The sequence below is a fragment of the Pimephales promelas genome, chromosome 3 (assembly GCF_988280905.1).
Source record: "Pimephales promelas chromosome 3, fPimPro1.hap1.1, whole genome shotgun sequence".
Taxonomy (NCBI): Eukaryota; Metazoa; Chordata; class Actinopteri; order Cypriniformes; family Leuciscidae; genus Pimephales; species Pimephales promelas.
Window position 1 is genome coordinate 39,188,332 of NC_142771.1, and position 23,832 is coordinate 39,212,163.

At 41.1% G+C, this 23,832-nt stretch overlaps 1 protein-coding gene and 1 pseudogene across 1 annotated transcript; both read left to right on the top strand.

The window, feature by feature from the left end:
* Positions 1 to 3,554: 3,554 nt before the first annotated feature.
* LOC148982086 (SCAN domain-containing protein 3-like) lies at positions 3,555 to 4,823 on the top strand. The gene has a single exon (XM_089128047.1). The coding sequence runs from the start codon at positions 3,555 to 3,557 to the stop codon at positions 4,821 to 4,823; it is 1,269 nt and encodes a 422-aa protein (XP_088984173.1).
* LOC148982087 (SCAN domain-containing protein 3 pseudogene) lies at positions 4,820 to 5,419 on the top strand (annotated as a pseudogene).
* Positions 5,420 to 23,832: the final 18,413 nt, after the last annotated feature.

The window sequence follows — 23,832 nt, forward strand, 5'->3', positions numbered from 1 at the left end:
TTTTGAGTTTCGACATCTCAGCTCTGGAAGGGTCTAGAGCCTCCATTGTTGCACTCAGGTCTATGTCTCATGGCCCTCTATCAGAATCCAGAGTTTTGAGAAGATTGGGGATACTTAATTTTTCGCCCCCCCCCCCAAAAAAACGTAAGGGGTAACACTGTCGTTTTTTTTTCTGGTCGAAATTTTGAATTTCAATATCTCAGCTCTGGAAGGGTCTAGAGCCTCCATTGTTGCACTCAGGTCTATGTCTCATGGCCCTCTATCAGAATCCAGAGTTTTGAGAAGATTGGGGATACTTAATTTTTCGAGCAAAAAAAAAAACGTAAGGGGTAACACTGTCGTTTTTTTTTTCTGGTCGAAATTTTTAATTTCGATATCTCAACTCTGGAAGGGTCTAGAGCCTCCATTTTTGCACTCAGGTCTATGTCTCATGGCCCTCTATCAGAATCCAGAGTTTTGAGAAGATTGGGGATACTTAATTTTTCGCCCAAAAAAAAAAACGTAAGGGGTAACACTGTCGTTTTTTTTTTTTCGGGTCGAAATTTTGATTTTCGATATCTCAGCTCTGGAAGGGTCTAGAGCCTCCATTGTTGCACTCAAGTCTAAGTCTCATGGCCCTCTATCAGAATCCAGAGTTTTGAGAAGATTGGGGATACTTAATTTTTCGCCCAAAAAAAAAAACGTAAGGGGTAACACTGTCGTTTTTTTTTTTCGGGTCGAAATTTTGAGTTTCGACATCTCAGCTCTGGAAGGGTCTAGAGCCTCCATTGTTGCACTCAGGTCTATGTCTCATGGCCCTCTATCAGAATCCAGAGTTTTGAGAAGATTGGGGATACTTAATTTTTCGCCCCCCTCAAAAAAACGTAAGGGGTAACACTGTCGTTCTTTTTTCTGGTCGAAATTTTGATTTTCGATATCTCAGCTCTGGAAGGGTCTAGAGCCTCCATTGTTGCACTCAGGTTTAAGTCTCATGGCCCTCTATCAGAATCCAGAGTTTTGAGAAGTTTGGGGATACTTAATTTTTCGCCCAAAAAAAAAACCCGTAAGGGGTAACACTGTCGTTTTTTTTTTCTGGTCGAAATTTTGAATTTCGATATCTCAGCTCTGGAAGGGTCTAGAGCCTCCATTTTTGCACTCAGGTTTAAGTCTCATGGCCCTCTATCAGAATCCAGAGTTTTGAGAAGATTGGAGAAACTTCATTTTTCGCCCGAAAAAAAAAACCGTAAGGGGTGACACTGTCGTTTTTTTTTCTGGTCGAAATTTTGAATTTCAATATCTCAGCTCTGGAAGGGTCTAGAGCCTCCATTGTTGCACTCAGGTCTATGTCTCATGGCCCTCTATCAGAATCCAGAGTTCTGAGAAGATTGGGGATACTTAATTTTTCGAGCAAAAAAAAAACGTAAGGGGTAACACTGTCGTTTTTTTTTTTCGGGTCGAAATTTTGAGTTTCGATATCTCAGCTCTGGAAGGGTCTAGAGCCTCCATTGTTGCACTCAGGTCTAAGTCTCATGGCCCTCTATCAGAATCCAGAGTTTTGAGAAGATTGGGGATACTTAATTTTTCGCCCAAAAAAAAAAACGTAAGGGGTAACACTGTCGTTTTTTTTTCTGGTCGAAATTTTGATTTTCGATATCTCAGCTCTGGAAGGGTCTAGAGCCTCCATTGTTGCACTCAGGTCTATGTCTCATGGCCCTCTATCAGAATCCAGAGTTTTGAGAAGATTGGGGACACTTAATTTTTCGCCCCCCCAAAAAAAACGTAAGGGGTAACACTGTCGTTTTTTTTTCTGGTCGAAATTTAGATTTTCGATATCTCAGCTCTGGAAGGGTCTAGAGCCTCCATTGTTGCACTCAGGTCTATGTCTCATGGCCCTCTATCAGAATCCAGAGTTTTGAGAAGATTGGGGATACTTCATTTTTCGCCCAAAAAAAAAAACGTAAGGGGTAACACTGTCGGTTTTTTTTTTCGGGTCGAAATTTTGAGTTTCGACATCTCAGCTCTGGAAGGGTCTAGAGCCTCCATTGTTGCACTCAGGTCTATGTCTCATGGCCCTCTATCAGAATCCAGAGTTTTGAGAAGATTGGGGATACTTAATTTTTCGCCCCCCTCAAAAAAACGTAAGGGGTAACACTGTCGTTCTTTTTTCTGGTCGAAATTTTGATTTTCGATATCTCAGCTCTGGAAGGGTCTAGAGCCTCCATTGTTGCACTCAGGTTTAAGTCTCATGGCCCTCTATCAGAATCCAGAGTTTTGAGAAGTTTGGGGATACTTAATTTTTCGCCCAAAAAAAAAACCCGTAAGGGGTAACACTGTCGTTTTTTTTTTCTGGTCGAAATTTTGAATTTCGATATCTCAGCTCTGGAAGGGTCTAGAGCCTCCATTTTTGCACTCAGGTTTAAGTCTCATGGCCCTCTATCAGAATCCAGAGTTTTGAGAAGATTGGAGAAACTTCATTTTTCGCCCGAAAAAAAAAACCGTAAGGGGTGACACTGTCGTTTTTTTTTCTGGTCGAAATTTTGAATTTCAATATCTCAGCTCTGGAAGGGTCTAGAGCCTCCATTGTTGCACTCAGGTCTATGTCTCATGGCCCTCTATCAGAATCCAGAGTTCTGAGAAGATTGGGGATACTTAATTTTTCGAGCAAAAAAAAAACGTAAGGGGTAATACTGTCGTATTTTTTTTCTGGTCGAAATTTTGAGTTTCGATATCTCAGCTCTGGAAGGGTCTAGAGCCTCCATTGTTGCACTCAGGTCTAAGTCTCATGGCCCTCTATCAGAATCCAGAGTTTTGAGAAGATTGGGGATACTTAATTTTTCGCCCAAAAAAAAAAAACGTAAGGGGTAACACTGTCGTTTTTTTTTTCTGGTCGAAATTTTGATTTTCGATATCTCAGCTCTGGAAGGGTCTAGAGCCTCCATTGTTGCACTCAGGTCTATGTCTCATGGCCCTCTATCAGAATCCAGAGTTTTGAGAAGATTGGGGATACTTAATTTTTCGCCCCCCCAAAAAAAACGTAAGGGGTAACACTGTCGTTTTTTTTTTCTGGTCGAAATTTAGATTTTCGATATCTCAGCTCTGGAAGGGTCTAGAGCCTCCATTGTTGCACTCAGGTCTATGTCTCATGGCCCTCTATCAGAATCCAGAGTTTTGAGAAGATTGGGGATACTTCATTTTTCGCCCAAAAAAAAAAACGTAAGGGGTAACACTGTCGTTTTTTTTTCTGGTCGAAATTTTGAATTTCGATATCTCAGCTTTGGAATGGTCTAGAGCAATGGTCCCCAACCCCCGGGCCGCGGACCGTTACCGGTCCGTGGGTAATTTGATACCGGGCCGCACAGAAAAAAAAATAACTTTAAATAAATGAAAAATAAATAACATTATTTCCGTTTTATTTTCCGAGTCTGAACAATGTTTTATTTTTAAAAATAATACCTTTTAAAAAGAATAAAATATCTCCGTTACATCCGTCTATGACTCACTCTTGGCGCATAGCAACGCTTGTCTCGGTCACGTGATACTTTACCGCTAAAAAAATAAACCCACAAGCTAGCAAAATGAGTAAAAAACAAACGTCTCTGGAAAGTTTCTTTGCGAAGGGGAAACGTGCTAGTGAGGAGACAGAAGAAGAGCCTACGACTTCCAAGAAAAAGAAAGCTACATTTAACAGACAATACCAGGAGTCCTACTTGAAATATGGATTTATCGCAACAGGTGATAAACACGCACCGAGCCCGCTCTGCATAATATGTGGCAACCAGCTCTCTAATGAGGCGATGAAGCCTTCAAAACTGCGTCGCCACTTGGAGACCAAGCACCCCGCATTAAAAGACAAGCCTTCTGAGTATTTTGAAAGAAAAAAGTTTGAACAAGAAGGTCAGAAACAATTAATGAGGGCCACCACATCAGTAAATGCGAGTGCACTGAGAGCATCATACTTGGTGGCTAACCGTATTGCTAAGGCAAAGAAACCATTCACTATTGGTGAAGAATTGATCCTTCCTGCCACAAAAGACATTTGCCGTGAACTTCTAGGAGATGATGTGGTTAAAAAGATCGCACAGGTGCCTCTTTCGGCTAGCACCGTCACTCGGCGCATTGACGAAATAGCAGAGGACATTGAAACACAATTGTTGGAGAGGATAAATACATCACCGTGGTACGCACTCCAGGTTGACGAGTCTACAGATATTGACAACAAGGCAATACTACTTGTTTATGTGCGATATCTTTATCAGGAGGATGTGCATGAGGATATGTTATGTGCACTATCATTGCCAACCAAAACCACAGCCGCAGAACTATTCAAGTCGCTGGATGACTATATATCAGGAAAACTGAAATGGTCCTTTTGTGTTGGCATATGCACAGACGGAGCTGCTGCCATGACTGGACGGCTGTCTGGTTTAACTGCTCGGATTAAAGAGGTTGCACCAGAATGTGAGTCTACGCATTGCGTCATTCACAGAGAAATGCTGGCTAGCCGAAAAATGCCACCGGAACTTAACACTGTATTGAATGATGTTGTTAAAGTTATTAACTACATCAAAGCACACGCCCTTAACTCGCGTCTGTTCGAGCAGCTTTGTGAGGAAATGGACGCGGAGCACAGACGCCTTCTCTTATACACGGAAATAAGATGGTTATCCCGAGGGAGATCGCTGGCCAGAGTGTTTGAATTACGAGAGCCGCTGCAGAGATTTCTCTCAGAAAAAAAGTCACCGCTGGCAGCACATTTCAGTGACGAGGAATGGGTTGTTAAACTCGCTTGTGCGACATATTCAACCTGCTCAATGAACTCAATCTGTCACTTCAGGGGAAAATGACAACAGTCTTCAAGTTGGCAGATAAAGTAGCTGCATTTAAAGCCAAACTGGATTTGTGGGGACGGCGCGTGAACAGAGGTATATTTGACATGTTTCCAACATTTGCGGGGATTTTGAAAGAGACTGAGCCCAAGCCTTCATTCTCCCAGCTGGTGCACGATCACCTGTCTTCGCTTTTAAAAGAGTTTGAGCGCTACTTCCCTACCGCAAAAGACCCACGAACTGCCAAGGAATGGATTTGCGACCCATTTGTAAACAAACCAGGTGAATCCAGCATGTCTGTGCAAGAAGAAGATCAACTGCTGGAGATCGCAAGTGACGGCGGCCTTAAAAGTATGTTTGCGACAACAACTCTGCCGGTGTTCTGGATAAAAGTCATGGCAGAATACCCTGAAATCGCTACAACAGCACTGAAAACCTTGTTGCCATTTCCGACATCCTATCTGTGTGAAGCAGGGTTTTCGGCAGTGACAGCAACCAAAACAAAACTACGAAGTAGACTGGACATAAGCAATACACTTCGGGTGTCCTTGTCTCCCATTAGCCCTAGATGGGACCGTCTCGTTAGAGAGAAACAGGCTCAGGGCTCCCACTGATTCAGCGTAATGGTGAGATGTATTTTTCATGCCCTTTACGTTTGTTTTTGTGTTGTATCTTATTTTGAAGGCATGTTTAAACGTTACCATAGCAACCAGAGAGCGTTAGGTGGCAGAGAGAATGTTACGGTTGTTACTCATGTTATAGTGTTGCCACCATGTTACAAAGACGCTGCTAATAAAGTTGCGAGTAGACCTACACAGTGGATTCACGTGTATTATTATATTTAAAAAATAGCCCCAGTTTTTATGGCAGTCGTATCATTTTATTTAGTTGTATTTATCCACCACACCTTAAAGGCCGGTCCGTGAAAATATTGTCTGATATTAAACCGGTCCTTGGCGCAAAAAAGGTTGGGGACCGCTGGTCTAGAGCCTCCATTGTTGCACTCAGGTCTAAGTCTCATGGCCCTCTATCAGAATCCAGAGTTTTGAGAAGATTAGGGATTCTTAATTTTTCGCCCCCCAAAAAAAACGTAAGGGGTCACACTGTCGTTTTTTTTACGGGTCAAAATTTAGATTTTTGATATCTCAGCTCTGGAAGGGTCTAGAGCCTCCATTGTTGCACTCAGGTCTAAGTCTCATGGCCCTCTATCAGAATCCAGAGTTTTGAGAAGATTGGGGATACTTAATTTTTCGCCCAAAAAAAAAACGTAAGGGGTAACACTGTCGTTTTTTTTTTCGGGTCGAAATTTTGATTTTCGATATCTCAGCTCTGGAAGGGTCTAGAGCCTCCATTGTTGCACTCAGGTCTATGTCTCATGGCCCTCTATCAGAATCTAGAGTTTTGAGAAGATTGGGGATACTTAATTTTTCATCCCCAAAAAAAACCCGTAAGGGGTAACACTGTCGTTTTTTTTTCTGGTCGAATTTTTGAATTTCGATATCTCAGCTCTGAAAGGGTCTAGAGCCTCCATTGTTGCACTCAGGTCTAAGTCTCATGGCCCTCTATTAGAATCCAGAGTTTTGAGAAGATTGGGGATACTTAATTTTTCGCCCAAAAAAAAAAAACGTAAGGGGTAACACTGTCGTTTTTTTTTTCGTGTCGAAATTTTGAGTTTAGATATCTCAGCACTGGAAGGGTCTAGAGCCTCCATTGTTGCACTCAGGTCTATGTCTCATGGCCCTCTATCAGAATCCAGAGTTTTGAGAAGATTGGGGATACTTACTTTTTCGCCCAAAAAAAAAAAACGTAAGGGGTAACACTGTCGTTTTTTTTTTTCAGGTCGAAATTTTGAGTTTCGATATCTCAGCACTGGAAGGGTCTAGAGCCTCCATTGTTGCACTTAGGTCTATGTCTCATGGCCCTCTATCAGAATCCAGAGTTTTGAGAAGATTGGGGATACTAAATTTTTCGCCCAAAAAAAAAACGTAAGGGGTAACACTGTCGTTTTTTTTTCTGGTCGAAATTTTGATTTTCGATATCTCAGCTCTGGAAGGGTCTAGAGCCTCCATTTTTGCACTCAGGTTTAAGTCTCATGGCCCTCTATCAGAATCCAGAGTTTTGAGAAGATTGGAGAAACTTCATTTTTCGCCCAAAAAAAAAAACGAAAGGGGTACTACTGTCGTTTTTTTTTTTTTCGGGTCGAAATTTTGAGTTTCGATATCTCAGCTCTGGAAGGGTCTAGAGCCTCCTTTTTTGCACTCAGGTCTATGTCTCATGGCCCTCTATCGGAATCCAGAGTTTTGAGAAGATTGGGGATACTTAATTTTTCGCCCAAAAAAAAACGTAAGGGGTAACACTGTCGTTTTTTTTTCTGGTCGAAATTTTGATTTTCGATATCTCAGCTCTGGAAGGGTCTAGAGCCTCCATTTTTGCACTCAGGTTTAAGTCTCATGGCCCTCTATCAGAATCCAGAGTTTTGAGAAGATTGGAGAAACTTCATTTTTCGCCCAAAAAAAAAACGAAAGGGGTACCACTGTCGTTTTTTTTTTCGGGTCGAAATTTTGAGTTTCGATATCTCAGCTCTGGAAGGGTCTAGAGCCTCCTTTTTTGCACTCAGGTCTATGTCTCATGGCCCTCTATCAGAATCCAGAGTTTTGAGAAGATTGGGGATACTTAATTTTTCGCCCAAAAAAAAACGTAAGGGGTAACACTGTCTTTTTTTTTTTTGGTCGAAATTTTGATTTTCGATATCTCAGCTCTGGAAGGGTCTAGAGCCTCCATTGTTGCACTCAGGTCTATTTCTCATGGCCCTCTATCAGAATCCAGAGTTTTGAGAAGATTGGGGATACTTAATTTTTCGCTTAAAAAAAAACCCGTAAGGGGTAACACTGTCATTTTTTTTTCTATTCGAAATTTTGAGTTTCGACATCTCAGCTCTGGAAGGGTCTAGAGCCTCCATTGTTGCACTCAGGTCTATGTCTCATGGCCCTCTATCAGAATCCAGAGTTTTGAGAAGATTGGGGATACTTAATTTTTCACCCAAAAAAAAAAAAACGTAAGGGGTAACACTGTCGGTTTTTTTTCTGGTTGAAATTTTGATTTTCGATATCTCAGCTCTAGAAGGGTCTAGAGCCTCCATTTTTGCACTCAGGTTTAAGTCTCATGGCCCTCTATCAGAATACAGAGTTTTGAGAAGATTGGGGATACTAAATTTTTCGCCCAAAAAAAAAACGTAAGGGGTAACACTGTCGTTTTTTTTTTCTGGTCGAAATTTTTAATTTCGATATCTCAGCTCTGGAAGGGTCTAGAGCCTCCATTGTTGCACTCAGGTCTATGTCTCATGGCCCTCTATCAGAATCCAGAGTTTTGAGAAGATTGGGGATACTTAATTTTTCACCCAAAAAAAAAAACGTAAGGGGTAACACTGTCGGGTTTTTTTCTGGTTGAAATTTTGATTTTCGATATCTCAGCTCTAGAAGGGTCTAGAGCCTCCATTTTTGCACTCAGGTTTAAGTCTCATGGCCCTCTATCAGAATCCAGAGTTTTGAGAAGATTGGGGATACTTAATTTTTCGCTTAAAAAAAAACCCGTAAGGGGTAACACTGTCATTTTTTTTTCTGGTCGAAATTTTGAGTTTCGACATCTCATGTCTGGAAGGGTCTAGAGCCTCCATTGTTGCACTCAGGTCTATGTCTCATGGCCCTCTATCAGAATCCAGAGTTTTGAGAAGATTGGGGATACTTAATTTTTCACCCAAAAAAAAAAAAAACGTAAGGGGTAACACTGTCGGTTTTTTTTCTGGTTGAAATTTTGATTTTCGATATCTCAGCTCTAGAAGGGTCTAGAGCCTCCATTTTGCACTCAGGTTTAAGTCTCATGGCCCTCTATCAGAATACAGAGTTTTGAGAAGATTGGGGATACTAAATTTTTCGCCCAAAAAAAAACCCGAAAGGGGTAACACTGTCGTTTTTTTTCTGGTCGAAATTTTTAATTTCGATATCTCAGCTCTGGAAGGGTCTAGAGCCTCCATTTTTGCACTCAGGTTTAAGTCTCATGGCCCTCTATCAGAATCCAGAGTTTTGAGAAGATTGGAGAAACTTCATTTTTCGCCCCCCAAAAAAACGAAAGGGGTACCACTGTCGTTTTTTTTTTTTCGGGTCGAAATTTTGAGTTTCGATATCTCAGCTCTGGAAGGGTCTAGAGCCTCCTTTTTTGCACTCAGGTCTATGTCTCATGGCCCTCTATCAGAATCCAGAGTTTTGAGAAGATTGGGGATACTTAATTTTTCGCTTAAAAAAAAAAACCCGTAAGGGGTAACACTGTCATTTTTTTTTCTGGTCGAAATTTTGAGTTTCGACATCTCAGCTCTGGAAGGGTCTAGAGCCTCCATTGTTGCACTCAGGTCTATGTCTCATGGCCCTCTATCAGAATCCAGAGTTTTGAGAAGATTGGGGATACTTAATTTTTCACCCAAAAAAAAAAAAACGTAAGGGGTAACACTGTCGTTTTTTTTTTCTGGTTGAAATTTTGATTTTCGATATCTCAGCTCTAGAAGGGTCTAGAGCCTCCATTTTTTCACTCAGGTTTAAGTCTCATGGCCCTCTATCAGAATCCAGAGTTTTGAGAAGATTGGGGATACTTAATTTTTCGCCCAAAAAAAAAAACGTAAGGGGTAACACTGTCGTTTTTTTTTTCTGGTCGAAATTTTTAATTTCGATATCTCAGCTCTGGAAGGGTCTAGAGCCTCCATTGTTGCACTCAGGTCTAAGTCTCATGGCCCTCTATCAGAATCCAGAGTTTTGAGAAGATTGGGGATACTTAATTTTTCGCCCCAAAAAAAAAACGTAAGGGGTAACACTGTCGTTTTTTTTTCGGGTCGAAATTTTGAGTTTCGATATCTCAGCTCTGGAAGGGTCTAGAGCCTCCATTGTTGCACTCAGGTCTAAGTCTCATGGCCCTCTATCAGAATCCAGAGTTTTGAGAAGATTAGGGATTCTTAATTTTTCGCGACCCAAAAAAAAAAACGTAAGGGGTCACACTGTCGTTTTTTTATACGGGTCGAAATTTAGATTTTTGATATCTCAGCTCTGGAAGGGTCTAGAGCCTCCATTGTTGCACTCAGGTCTAAGTCTCATGGCCCTCTATCAGAATCCAGAGTTTTGAGAAGATTGGGGATACTTAATTTTTCGCCCAAAAAAAAACGTAAGGGGTAACACTGTCGTTTTTTTTTTTCGGGTCGAAATTTTGATTTTCGATATCTCAGCTCTGGAAGGGTCTAGAGCCTCCATTGTTGCACTCAAGTCTAAGTCTCATGGCCCTCTATCAGAATCCAGAGTTTTGAGAAGATTGGGGATACTTAATTTTTCGCCCAAAAAAAAAAACGTAAGGGGTAACACTGTCGTTTTTTTTTCGGGTCGAAATTTTGAGTTTCGACATCTCAGCTCTGGAAGGGTCTAGAGCCTCCATTGTTGCACTCAGGTTTAAGTCTCATGGCCCTCTATCAGAATCCAGAGTTTTGAGAAGATTGGGGATACTAAATTTTTCGCCCCAAAAAAAAACGTAAGCGTAACACTGTCGTTTTTTTTTTCTGGTCGAAATTTTTAATTTCGATATCTCAGCTCTGGAAGGGTCTAGAGCCTCCATTTTTGCACTCAGGTTTAAGTCTCATGGCCCTCTATCAGAATCCAGAGTTTTGAGAAGATTGGAGAAACTTCATTTTTCGCCCCAAAAAAAAACGTAAGGGGTAACACTGTCGTTTTTTTTTCGGGTCGAAATTTTGAGTTTCGACATCTCAGCTCTGGAAGGGTCTAGAGCCTCCATTGTTGCACTCAGGTTTAAGTCTCATGGCCCTCTATCAGAATCCAGAGTTTTGAGAAGATTGGGGATACTAAATTTTTCGCCCAAAAAAAACCCGTAAGGGGTAACACTGTCGTTTTTTACTAAATTTTGAGTTTCGATATCTCAGCTCTGGAAGGGTCTAGAGCCTCCATTGTTGCACTCAGGTTTAAGTCTCATGGCCCTCTATCAGAATCCAGAGTTTTGAGAAGATTGGGGATACTAAATTTTTCGCCCAAAAAAAACCCGTAAGGGGTAACACTGTCGTTTTTTACTAAATTTTGAGTTTCGATATCTCAGCTCTGGAAGGGTCTAGAGCCTCCATTGTTGCACTCAAGTCTAAGTCTCATGGCCCTCTATCAGAATCCAGAGTTTTGAGAAGATTGGGGATACTTAATTTTTCGCCCAAAAAAAAAAACGTAAGGGGTAACACTGTCGTTTTTTTTTCGGGTCGAAATTTTGAGTTTCGACATCTCAGCTCTGGAAGGGTCTAGAGCCTCCATTGTTGCACTCAGGTTTAAGTCTCATGGCCCTCTATCAGAATCCAGAGTTTTGAGAAGATTGGGGATACTAAATTTTTCGCCCCAAAAAAAAACGTAAGCGTAACACTGTCGTTTTTTTTTTCTGGTCGAAATTTTTAATTTCGATATCTCAGCTCTGGAAGGGTCTAGAGCCTCCATTTTTGCACTCAGGTTTAAGTCTCATGGCCCTCTATCAGAATCCAGAGTTTTGAGAAGATTGGAGAAACTTCATTTTTCGCCCCCAAAAAAAACGTAAGGGGTAACACTGTCGTTTTTTTTTCGGGTCGAAATTTTGAGTTTCGACATCTCAGCTCTGGAAGGGTCTAGAGCCTCCATTGTTGCACTCAGGTTTAAGTCTCATGGCCCTCTATCAGAATCCAGAGTTTTGAGAAGATTGGGGATACTAAATTTTTCGCCCAAAAAAAACCCGTAAGGGGTAACACTGTCGTTTTTTACTAAATTTTGAGTTTCGATATCTCAGCTCTGGAAGGGTCTAGAGCCTCCATTGTTGCACTCAGGTCTAAGTCTCATGGCCCTCTATCAGAATCCAGAGTTTTGAGAAGATTAGGGATTCTTAATTTTTCGCGACCCAAAAAAAAAACCGTAAGGGGTCACACTGTCGTTTTTTTTACGGGTCGAAATTTTGATTTTTGATATCTCAGCTCTGGAAGGGTCTAGAGCCTCCATTGTTGCACTCAGGTCTAAGTCTCATTAGCCTGGTTCTACCAGACTCTCGTACATACATTTCATTTGTACAGAGAGTCTGGCCTCCCTCAATTGAGAAACGTTTCCTTCCTTGTAGGCGGGTTCACTATTAAAGTTAAAATCTATTGGATCTGCCCAGAGTCACTCACGATCTGCCATAGCCAATCGCTAATGTGTGGTCGTGAGTGACGTATGTCATGCGCCGAAACGGCTGGAAACAACCATAGATACTAGACAGTAAAAGAAACAACAAGTCCGAACTCCGAATGATCAGAGGATTAAATTTACAATAGGATTTCAGTCAACGAGAGCTGCAGGTTTTGTTAATCTATAGGAACAATTATTAATTCGAAATGTAAATTTGACATGAAGGACAGTGATTATTCAGTCAATGCTGTAAGTTACAGTGAATGATCAGTCTGTCTGCAGATGTGTAATAAACAACAATTTTTCATATTACGTATTTTTGTTTCTTAATTACCTTAATTATGGTCTTCAAAGTATGTGTTTGTAAATTTTTATATGGCATTTAGTTGTTTTTTTTTTATTAAAACAAATTAACCATTGACATCTAAAACTGAAAATCAAATATAGTCTCCAAAGTATGGGTTTTCAAATTTTTATTTATGACAATTTTTTTTTTTTTTAATTACAACCAATTTGTATGATTTACAACATGTAAAACTGACACACCAACCTCCTGCACGAGTGCACAAAGGGGCTCAAAATGTTCATCACAAGAATCAGTAAATTTACTGTTGGGAATCTGAGCGACTGACATGACTCCTGAGCGGATCTTCAACAATAGTTTAGCAGCCAGGACTCGGGGCTTCCGAACACCGCGAACACCAGGCTAAAGTCCAAAATGTCACGGTCATTGTGCACGAGCTGCCCAGCACAAACTTCCAACCTTTCTGCCTCCTTCACTTGGTCCTCCGTTGTGCAACAAGAGGTGAGACGACAACAATCCGGCTTTAAATTCTGTATATTCGGCAGTTTCTTTTCCAACAACGGACCGAATAGCTTTTCTCACGTCTTTCTCCGCTGCCATTACTGCACTCAAACTGACGCACTACATCAACGTCATCGTTCTCAGCCACTCCCTCTATTCGCTGATTGGTCCTACAAAAAATTGATTTCTGGAAACCTAAGGATATGGAGCGGTCCCAGACGCAGTACTGAAGGAAAATGAAATTGAGCGGAAGTGCGTAGGCGGGCGCAGCCAGGCTAAAGTCTCATGGCCCTCTATCAGAATCCAGAGTTTTGAGAAGATTGGGGATACTTAATTTTTCGCCCAAAAAAAAAAACGTAAGGGGTAACACTGTCGTTTTTTTTTTCGGGTCGAAATTTTGATTTTCGATATCTCAGCTCTGGAAGGGTCTAGAGCCTCCATTGTTGCACTCAGGTCTAAGGCTCACGGCCCTCTATCAGAATCCAGAGTTTTGAGAAGATTGGGGATACTTAATTTTTCGCCCAAAAAAAAAAACGTAAGGGGTAACACTGTCGTTTTTTTTTTCGGGTCGAAATTTTGATTTTCGATATCTCAGCTCTGGAATGGTCTAGAGCCTCCATTGTTGCACTCAAGTCTAAGTCTCATGGCCCTCTATCAGAATCCAGAGTTTTGAGAAGATTGGGGATACTTAATTTTTCGCCCCCAAAAAAAACCGTAAGGGGTAACACTGTCGTTTTTTTTTTCGGGTCGAAATTTTGAGTTTCGACATCTCAGCTCTGGAAGGGTCTAGAGCCTCCATTGTTGCACTCAGGTCTATGTTTCATGGCCCTCTATCAGAATCCAGAGTTTTGAGAAGATTGGGGATACTTAATTTTTCGCCCCCCCCAAAAAAAAACGTAAGGGGTAACACTGTCGTTTTTTTTTCTGGTCGAAATTTTGATTTTCGATATCTCAGCTCTGGAAGGGTCTAGAGCCTCCATTGTTGCACTCAGGTCTATGTCTCATGGCCCTCTATCAGAATCCAGAGTTTTGAGAAGATTGGGGATACTTCATTTTTCGCCCAAAAAAAAAAACGTAAGGGGTAACACTGTCGTTTTTTTTTTCTGGTCGAAATTTTGAATTTCGATATCTCAGCTCTGGAATGGTCTAGAGCCTCCATTGTTGCACTCAGGTCTAAGTCTCATGGCCCTCTATCAGAATCCAGAGTTTTGAGAAGATTGGGGATACTTAATTTTTCGCTTAAAAAAAAAACCCGTAAGGGATAACACTGTCATTTTTTTTTCTGGTCGAAATTTTGAGTTTCGACATCTCAGCTCTGGAAGGGTCTAGAGCCTCCATTGTTGCACTCAGGTCTATGTCTCATGGCCCTCTATCAGAATCCAGAGTTTTGAGAAGATTGGGGATACTTAATTTTTCACCCAAAAAAAAAAAAACGTAAGGGGTAACACTGTCGTTTTTTTTTCTGGTTGAAATTTTGATTTTCGATATCTCAGCTCTAGAAGGGTCTAGAGCCTCCATTTTTTCACTCAGGTTTAAGTCTCATGGCCCTCTATCAGAATCCAGAGTTTTGAGAAGATTGGGGATACTAAATTTTTCGCCCAAAAAAAAAAACGTAAGGGGTAACACTGTCGTTTTTTTTTTCTGGTCGAAATTTTTAATTTCGATATCTCAGCTCTGGAAGGGTCTAGAGCCTCCATTGTTGCACTCAGGTCTATGTCTCATGGCCCTCTATCAGAATCCAGAGTTTTGAGAAGATTGGGGATACTAAATTTTTCGCCCAAAAAAAAAACCGTAAGGGGTAACACTGTCGTTTTTTTTTTCTGGTCGAAATTTTTAATTTCGATATCTCAGCTCTGGAAGGGTCTAGAGCCTCCATTTTTGCACTCAGGTCTAAGGCTCACGGCCCTCTATCAGAATCCAGAGTTTTGAGAAGTTTGGGGATACTTAATTTTTTCGCCCAAAAAAAAAACCGTAAGGGGTAACACTGTCGTTTTTTTTTTTCGGGTCGAAATTTTGAGTTTCGATATCTCAGCTCTGGAAGGGTCTAGAGCCTCCATTGTTGCACTCAGGTCTAAGTCTCATGGCCCTCTATCAGAATCCAGAGTTTTGAGAAGATTGGGGATACTTAATTTTTCGCCCCCCAAAAAAAACGTAAGGGGTAACACTGTCGTTTTTTTTTCGGGTCGAAATTTTGAGTTTCGATATCTCAGCTCTGGAAGGGTCTAGAGCCTCCATTGTTGCACTCAGGTCTAAGTCTCATGGCCCTCTATCAGAATCCAGAGTTTTGAGAAGATTAGGGATTCTTAATTTTTCGCGACCCAAAAAAAAAAACGTAAGGGGTCACACTGTCGTTTTTTTTACGGGTCGAAATTTAGATTTTTGATATCTCAGCTCTGGAAGGGTCTAGAGCCTCCATTGTTGCACTCAGGTCTAAGTCTCATGGCCCTCTATCAGAATCCAGAGTTTTGAGAAGATTGGGGATACTTAATTTTTCGCCCAAAAAAAAAGGGGTAACACTGTCGTTTTTTTTTTTTCGGGTCGAAATTTTGATTTTCGATATCTCAGCTCTGGAAGGGTCTAGAGCCTCCATTGTTGCACTCAAGTCTAAGTCTCATGGCCCTCTATCAGAATCCAGAGTTTTGAGAAGATTGGGGATACTTAATTTTTCGCCCAAAAAAAAAAACGTAAGGGGTAACACTGTCGTTTTTTTTTCGGGTCGAAATTTTGAGTTTCGACATCTCAGCTCTGGAAGGGTCTAGAGCCTCCATTGTTGCACTCAGGTTTAAGTCTCATGGCCCTCTTTCAGAATCCAGAGTTTTGAGAAGATTGGGGATACTAAATTTTTCGCCCCAAAAAAAAACGTAAGCGTAACACTGTCGTTTTTTTTTTCTGGTCGAAATTTTTAATTTCGATATCTCAGCTCTGGAAGGGTCTAGAGCCTCCATTTTTGCACTCAGGTTTAAGTCTCATGGCCCTCTATCAGAATCCAGAGTTTTGAGAAGATTGGAGAAACTTCATTTTTCGCCCCAAAAAAAAACGTAAGGGGTAACACTTTCGTTTTTTTTTCGGGTCGAAATTTTGAGTTTCGACATCTCAGCTCTGGAAGGGTCTAGAGCCTCCATTGTTGCACTCAGGTTTAAGTCTCATGGCCCTCTATCAGAATCCAGAGTTTTGAGAAGATTGGGGATACTAAATTTTTCGCCCAAAAAAAACCCGTAAGGGGTAACACTGTCGTTTTTTACTAAATTTTGAGTTTCGATATCTCAGCTCTGGAAGGGTCTAGAGCCTCCATTGTTGCACTCAGGTCTAAGTCTCATGGCCCTCTATCAGAATCCAGAGTTTTGAGAAGATTAGGGATTCTTAATTTTTCGCGACCCAAAAAAAAAAACGTAAGGGGTCACACTGTCGTTTTTTTTACGGGTCGAAATTTTGATTTTTGATATCTCAGCTCTGGAAGGGTCTAGAGCCTCCATTGTTGCACTCAGGTCTAAGTCTCATTAGCCTGGTTCTACCAGACTCTCGTACATACATTTCATTTGTACAGAGAGTCTGGCCTCCCTCAATTGAGAAACGTTTCCTTCCTTGTAGGCGGGTTCACTATTAAAGTTCAAATCTATTGGATCTGCCCAGAGTCACTCACGATCTGCCATAGCCAATCGCTAATGTGTGGTCGTGAGTGACGTATGTCATGCGCCGAAACGGCTGGAAACAACCATAGATACTAGACAGTAAAAGAAACAACAAGTCCGAACTCCGAATGATCAGAGGATTAAATTTACAATAGGATTTCAGTCAACGAGAGCTGCAGGTTTTGTTAATCTATAGGAACAATTATTAATTCGAAATGTAAATTTGACATGAAGGACAGTGATTATTCAGTCAATGCTGTAAGTTACAGTGAATGATCAGTCTGTCTGCAGATGTGTAATAAACAACAATTTTTCATATTACGTATTTTTGTTTCTTAATTACCTTAATTATGGTCTTCAAAGTATGTGTTTGTAAATTTTTATATGGCATTTAGTTGTTTTTTTTTATTAAAACAAATTAACCATTGACATCTAAAACTGAAAATCAAATATAGTCTCCAAAGTATGGGTTTTCAAATTTTTATTTATGACAATTTTTTTTTTTTTTAATTACAACCAATTTGTATGATTTACAACATGTAAAACTGACACACCAACCTCCTGCACGAGTGCACAAAGGGGCTCAAAATGTTCATCACAAGAATCAGTAAATTTACTGTTGGGAATCTGAGCGACTGACATGACTCCTGAGCGGATCTTCAACAATAGTTTAGCAGCCAGGACTCGGGGCTTCCGAACACCGCGAACACCAGGCTAAAGTCCAAAATGTCACGGTCATTGTGCACGAGCTGCCCAGCACAAACTTCCAACCTTTCTGCCTCCTTCACTTGGTCCTCCGTTGTGCAACAAGAGGTGAGACGACAACAATCCGGCTTTAAATTCTGTATATTCGGCAGTTTCTTTTCCAACAACGGACCGAATAGCTTTTCTCACGTCTTTCTCCGCTGCCATTACTGCACTCAAACTGACGCACTACATCAACGTCATCGTTCTCAGCCACTCCCTCTATTCGCTGATTGGTCCTACAAAAAATTGATTTCTGGAAACCTAAGGATATGGAGCGGTCCCAGACGCAGTACTGAAGGAAAATGAAATTGAGCGGAAGTGCGTAGGCGGGCGCAGCCAGGCTAAAGTCTCATGGCCCTCTATCAGAATCCAGAGTTTTGAGAAGATTGGGGATACTTAATTTTTCGCCCAAAAAAAAAAACGTAAGGGGTAACACTGTCGTTTTTTTTTTCGGGTCGAAATTTTGATTTTCGATATCTCAGCTCTGGAAGTGTCTAGAGCCTCCATTGTTGCACTCAGGTCAAAGTCTCACAGCCCTCTATCAGAATCCAGAGTTTTGAGAAGATTGGAGAAACTTCATTTTTCGCCCGAAAAAAAAAAAAACGTAAGGGGTAACACTGTCGTTTTTTTTTCGGGTCGAAATTTTGAGTTTCGACATCTCAGCTCTGGAAGGGTCTAGAGCCTCCATTGTTGCACTCAGGTTTAAGTCTCATGGCCCTCTATCAGAATCCAGAGTTTTGAGAAGATTGGGGATACTAAATTTTTCGCCCCAAAAAAAAACGTAAGCGTAACACTGTCGTTTTTTTTTTCTGGTCGAAATTTTTAATTTCGATATCTCAGCTCTGGAAGGGTCTAGAGCCTCCATTTTTGCACTCAGGTTTAAGTCTCATGGCCCTCTATCAGAATCCAGAGTTTTGAGAAGATTGGAGAAACTTCATTTTTCGCCCCAAAAAAAAACGTAAGGGGTAACACTTTCGTTTTTTTTTCGGGTCGAAATTTTGAGTTTCGACATCTCAGCTCTGGAAGGGTCTAGAGCCTCCATTGTTGCACTCAGGTTTAAGTCTCATGGCCCTCTATCAGAATCCAGAGTTTTGAGAAGATTGGGGATACTAAATTTTTCGCCCAAAAAAAACCCGTAAGGGGTAACACTGTCGTTTTTTACTAAATTTTGAGTTTCGATATCTCAGCTCTGGAAGGGTCTAGAGCCTCCATTGTTGCACTCAGGTCTAAGTCTCATGGCCCTCTATCAGAATCCAGAGTTTTGAGAAGATTAGGGATTCTTAATTTTTCGCGACCCAAAAAAAAAAACGTAAGGGGTCACACTGTCGTTTTTTTTACGGGTCGAAATTTTGATTTTTGATATCTCAGCTCTGGAAGGGTCTAGAGCCTCCATTGTTGCACTCAGGTCTAAGTCTCATTAGCCTGGTTCTACCAGACTCTCGTACATACATTTCATTTGTACAGAGAGTCTGGCCTCCCTCAATTGAGAAACGTTTCCTTCCTTGTAGGCGGGTTCACTATTAAAGTTCAAATCTATTGGATCTGCCCAGAGTCACTCACGATCTGCCATAGCCAATCGCTAATGTGTGGTCGTGAGTGACGTATGTCATGCGCCGAAACGGCTGGAAACAACCATAGATACTAGACAGTAAAAGAAACAACAAGTCCGAACTCCGAATGATCAGAGGATTAAATTTACAATAGGATTTCAGTCAACGAGAGCTGCAGGTTTTGTTAATCTATAGGAACAATTATTAATTCGAAATGTAAATTTGACATGAAGGACAGTGATTATTCAGTCAATGCTGTAAGTTACAGTGAATGATCAGTCTGTCTGCAGATGTGTAATAAACAACAATTTTTCATATTACGTATTTTTGTTTCTTAATTACCTTAATTATGGTCTTCAAAGTATGTGTTTGTAAATTTTTATATGGCATTTAGTTGTTTTTTTTTTATTAAAACAAATTAACCATTGACATCTAAAACTGAAAATCAAATATAGTCTCCAAAGTATGGGTTTTCAAATTTTTATTTATGACAATTTTTTTTTTTTTAATTACAACCAATTTGTATGATTTACAACATGTAAAACTGACACACCAACCTCCTGCACGAGTGCACAAAGGGGCTCAAAATGTTCATCACAAGAATCAGTAAATTTACTGTTGGGAATCTGAGCGACTGACATGACTCCTGAGCGGATCTTCAACAATAGTTTAGCAGCCAGGACTCGGGGCTTCCGAACACCGCGAACACCAGGCTAAAGTCCAAAATGTCACGGTCATTGTGCACGAGCTGCCCAGCACAAACTTCCAACCTTTCTGCCTCCTTCACTTGGTCCTCCGTTGTGCAACAAGAGGTGAGACGACAACAATCCGGCTTTAAATTCTGTATATTCGGCAGTTTCTTTTCCAACAACGGACCGAATAGCTTTTCTCACGTCTTTCTCCGCTGCCATTACTGCACTCAAACTGACGCACTACATCAACGTCATCGTTCTCAGCCACTCCCTCTATTCGCTGATTGGTCCTACAAAAAATTGATTTCTGGAAACCTAAGGATATGGAGCGGTCCCAGACGCAGTACTGAAGGAAAATGAAATTGAGCGGAAGTGCGTAGGCGGGCGCAGCCAGGCTAAAGTCTCATGGCCCTCTATCAGAATCCAGAGTTTTGAGAAGATTGGGGATACTTAATTTTTCGCCCAAAAAAAAAAACGTAAGGGGTAACACTGTCGTTTTTTTTTTCGGGTCGAAATTTTGATTTTCGATATCTCAGCTCTGGAAGTGTCTAGAGCCTCCATTGTTGCACTCAGGTCAAAGTCTCACAGCCCTCTATCAGAATCCAGAGTTTTGAGAAGATTGGAGAAACTTCATTTTTCGCCCGAAAAAAAAAAAACGTAAGGGGTAACACTGTCGTTTTTTTTTCTGGTCGAAATTTTGATTTTCGATATCTCAGCTCTGGAAGGGTCTAGAGCCTCCATTGTTGCACTCAAGTCTAAGTCTCATGGCCCTCTATCAGAATCCAGAGTTTTGAGAAGATTGGGGATACTTAATTTTTCGCCCCCAAAAAAAACCGTAAGGGGTAACACTGTCGTTTTTTTTTCGGGTCGAAATTTTGAGTTTCGACATCTCAGCTCTGGAAGGGTCTAGAGCCTCCATTGTTGCACTCAGGTCTATGTTTCATGGCCCTCTATCAGAATCCAGAGTTTTGAGAAGATTGGGGATACTTCATTTTTCGCCCAAAAAAAAAAACGTAAGGGGTAACACTGTCGTTTTTTTTTCTGGTCGAAATTTTGAATTTCGATATCTCAGCTCTGGAATGGTCTAGAGCCTCCATTGTTGCACTCAGGTCTAAGTCTCATGGCCCTCTATCAGAATCCAGAGTTTTGAGAAGATTAGGGATTCTTAATTTTTCGCCCCCCAAAAAAAACGTAGGGGGTCACATTGTCGTTTTTTTTACGGGTCGAAATTTAGATTTTTGATATCTCAGCTCTGGAAGGGTCTAGAGCCTCCATTGTTGCACTCAGGTCTAAGTCTCATGGCCCTCTATCAGAATCCAGAGTTTTGAGAAGATTGGGGATACTTAATTTTTCGCCCAAAAAAAAACGTAAGGGGTAACACTGTCGTTTTTTTTTTTTCGGGTCGAAATTTTGATTTTCGATATCTCAGCTCTGGAAGGGTCTAGAGCCTCCATTGTTGCACTCAAGTCTATGTCTCATGGCCCTCTATCAGAATCCAGAGTTTTGAGAAGATTGGGGATACTTAATTTTTCGCCCCAAAAAAAAACATAAGGGGTAACACTGTCGTTTTTTTTTTCTGGTCGAAATTTTGATTTTCGTTATCTCAGCTCTGGAAGGGTCTAGAGCCTCCATTTTTGCACTCAGGTCTTTGTCTCATGGCCCTCTATCAGAATCCAGAGTTTTGAGAAGATTGGAGAAACTTCATTTTTCGCCCGAAAAAAAAAACGTAAGGGGTAACACTGTCATTTTTTTTTCTGGTCGAAACTTTGATTTTCGATATCTCAGCTCTGGAAGGGTCTAGAGCCTCCATTGTTGCACTCATTTCTATGTCTCATGGCCCTCGATCAGAATCCAGAGTTTTGAGAAGATTGGGGATACTTAATTTTTCGCCCAAAAAAAAAAAACGTAAGGGGTAACACTGTCGTTTTTTTTTTCTGGTTGAAATTTTTAATTTCGATATCTCAGCTCTGGAAGGGTCTAGAGCCTCCATTTTTGCACTCAGGTCTAAGGCTCACGGCCCTCTATCAGAATCCAGAGTTTTGAGAAGTTTGGGGGTACTTAATTTTTCGCCCCAAAAAAAACGTAAGGGGTAACACTGTCGTTTTTTTTTTTCGGGTCGAAATTTTGATTTTCGATATCTCAGCTCTGGAAGGGTCTAGAGCCTCCATTGTTGCACTCAGGTCTAAGTCTCATTGCCCTCTATCAGAATCCAGAGTTTTGAGAAGATTGGGGATACTTAATTTTTCGCCCCCCCCCCAAAAAAAAAAACGTAAGGGGTAACACTGTCGTTTTTTTTCATGGTCGAAATTTTGATTTTCGATATCTCAGCTCTGGAAGGGTCTAGAGCCTCCATTTTTGCACTCAGGTTTAAGTCTCATGGCCCTCTATCAGAATCCAGAGTTTTGAGAAGATTGGAGAAACTTCATTTTTCGCCCGAAAAAAAAAAAACGTAAGGGGTAACACTGTCGTTTTTTTTTCTGGTCGAAATTTTGATTTTCGATATCTCAGCTCTGGAAGGGTCAAGAGCCTCCATTTTTGCAGTCAGGTCTAAGGCTCACGGCCCTCTATCAGAATCCAGAGTTTTGAGAAGTTTGGGGATACTTAATTTTTCGCCCCCCCAAAAAAAACCGTAAGGGGTAACACTGTCGTTTTTTTTTCGGGTCGAAATTTTGATTTTCGATATCTCAGCTCTGGTAGGGTCTAGAGCCTCCATTGTTGCACTCAGGTCTAAGTCTCATGGCCCTCTATCAGAATCCAGAGTTTTGAGAAGATTGGGGATACTTAATTTTTCGCCCCAAAAAAAAAAACGTAAGGGGTAACACTGTCGGTTTTTTTTCTGGTCGAATTTTTGAATTTCGATATCTCAGCTCTGGAAGGGTCTAGAGCCTCCATTGTTGCACTCAGGTCTAAGTCTCATGGCCCTCTATCAGAATCCAGAGTTTTGAGAAGATTAGGGATACTTACATTTTCGCCCAAAAAAAAAAAAACGTAAGGGGTAACACTGTCGTTTTTTTTTTCAGGTCGAAATTTTGAGTTTCGATATCTCAGCACTGGAAGGGTCTAGAGCCTCCATTTTTGCACTCAGGTTTAAGTCTCATGGCCCTCTATCAGAATCCAGAGTTTTGAGAAGATTGGAGAAACTTCATTTTTCGCCCAAAAAAAACCCGAAAGGGGTACCACTGTCGTTTTTTTTTTTCGGGTCGAAATTTTGAGTTTCGATATCTCAGCTCTGGAAGGGTCTAGAGCCTCCTTTTTTGCACTCAGGTACATGGCGGCGAGCTCGTGCCATGTACCTTAACTAAGGCTCACGGCCCTCTATCAGAATCCAGAGTTTTGAGAAGATTGGGGATACTTAATTTCCCCCCCCCCAAAAAAACGTAAGGGGTAACACTGTCGTTTTTTTTTCGGGTCGAACTTTTGATTTTCGAACGTAAGGGGTAACACTGTCGTTTTTTTTTCGGGTCGAAATTTTGAGTTTCGATATCTCAGCACTGGAAGGGTCTAGAGCCTCCATTGTTGCACTCAGGTCTATGTCTCATGGCCCTCTATCAGAATCCAGAGTTTTGAGAAGATTGGGGATACTTAATTTTTCGCCCAAGAAAAAAAACGTAAGGGGTAGCACTGTCGTTTTTTTTTCTGGTCGAAATGTTGAATTTCGATATCTCAGCTATGGAATGGCCTAGAGCCTCCATTGTTGCACTCAGGTCTATGTCTCATGGCCGTCTATCAGAATCCAGAGTTTTGAGAAGATTGGGCATACTTAATTTTTCGCTTAAAAAAAACCCGTAAGGGGTAACACTGTCATTTGTTTTTCTGGTCGAAATTTTGAGTTTCGACATCTCAGCTCTGGAAGGGTCTAGAGCCTCCATTGTTGCACTCAGGTCTATGTCTCATGGCCCTCTATCAGAATCCAGAGTTTTGAGAAGATTGGAGAAACTTCATTTTTCGCCCGAAAAAAAAAAACGTAAGGGTTAACACTGTCGGTTTTTTTTATGGTCGAAATTTTGATTTTCGATATCTCAGCTCTGGAAGGGTCTAGAGCCTCCATTTTTGCACTCAGGTTTAAGTCTCATGGCCCTCTATCAGAATCCAGAGTTTTGAGAAGATTGGAGAAACTTCATTTTTCGCCCAAAAAAAAAAAACGTAAGGGGTAACACTGTCGTTTTTTTTTCTGGTCGAAATTTTGAATTTCGATATCTCAGCTCTGGAAGGGTCTAGAGCCTCCATTGTTGCACTCAGGTCTATGTCTCATGGCCGTCTATCAGAATCCAGAGTTTTGAGAAGATTGGGGATACTTCATTTTTCGCCCAAAAAAAAAAAACGTAAGGGGTAACACTGTTTTTTTTTTTCGGGTCGAAATTTTGAGTTTCGATATCTCAGCACTGGAAGGGTCTAG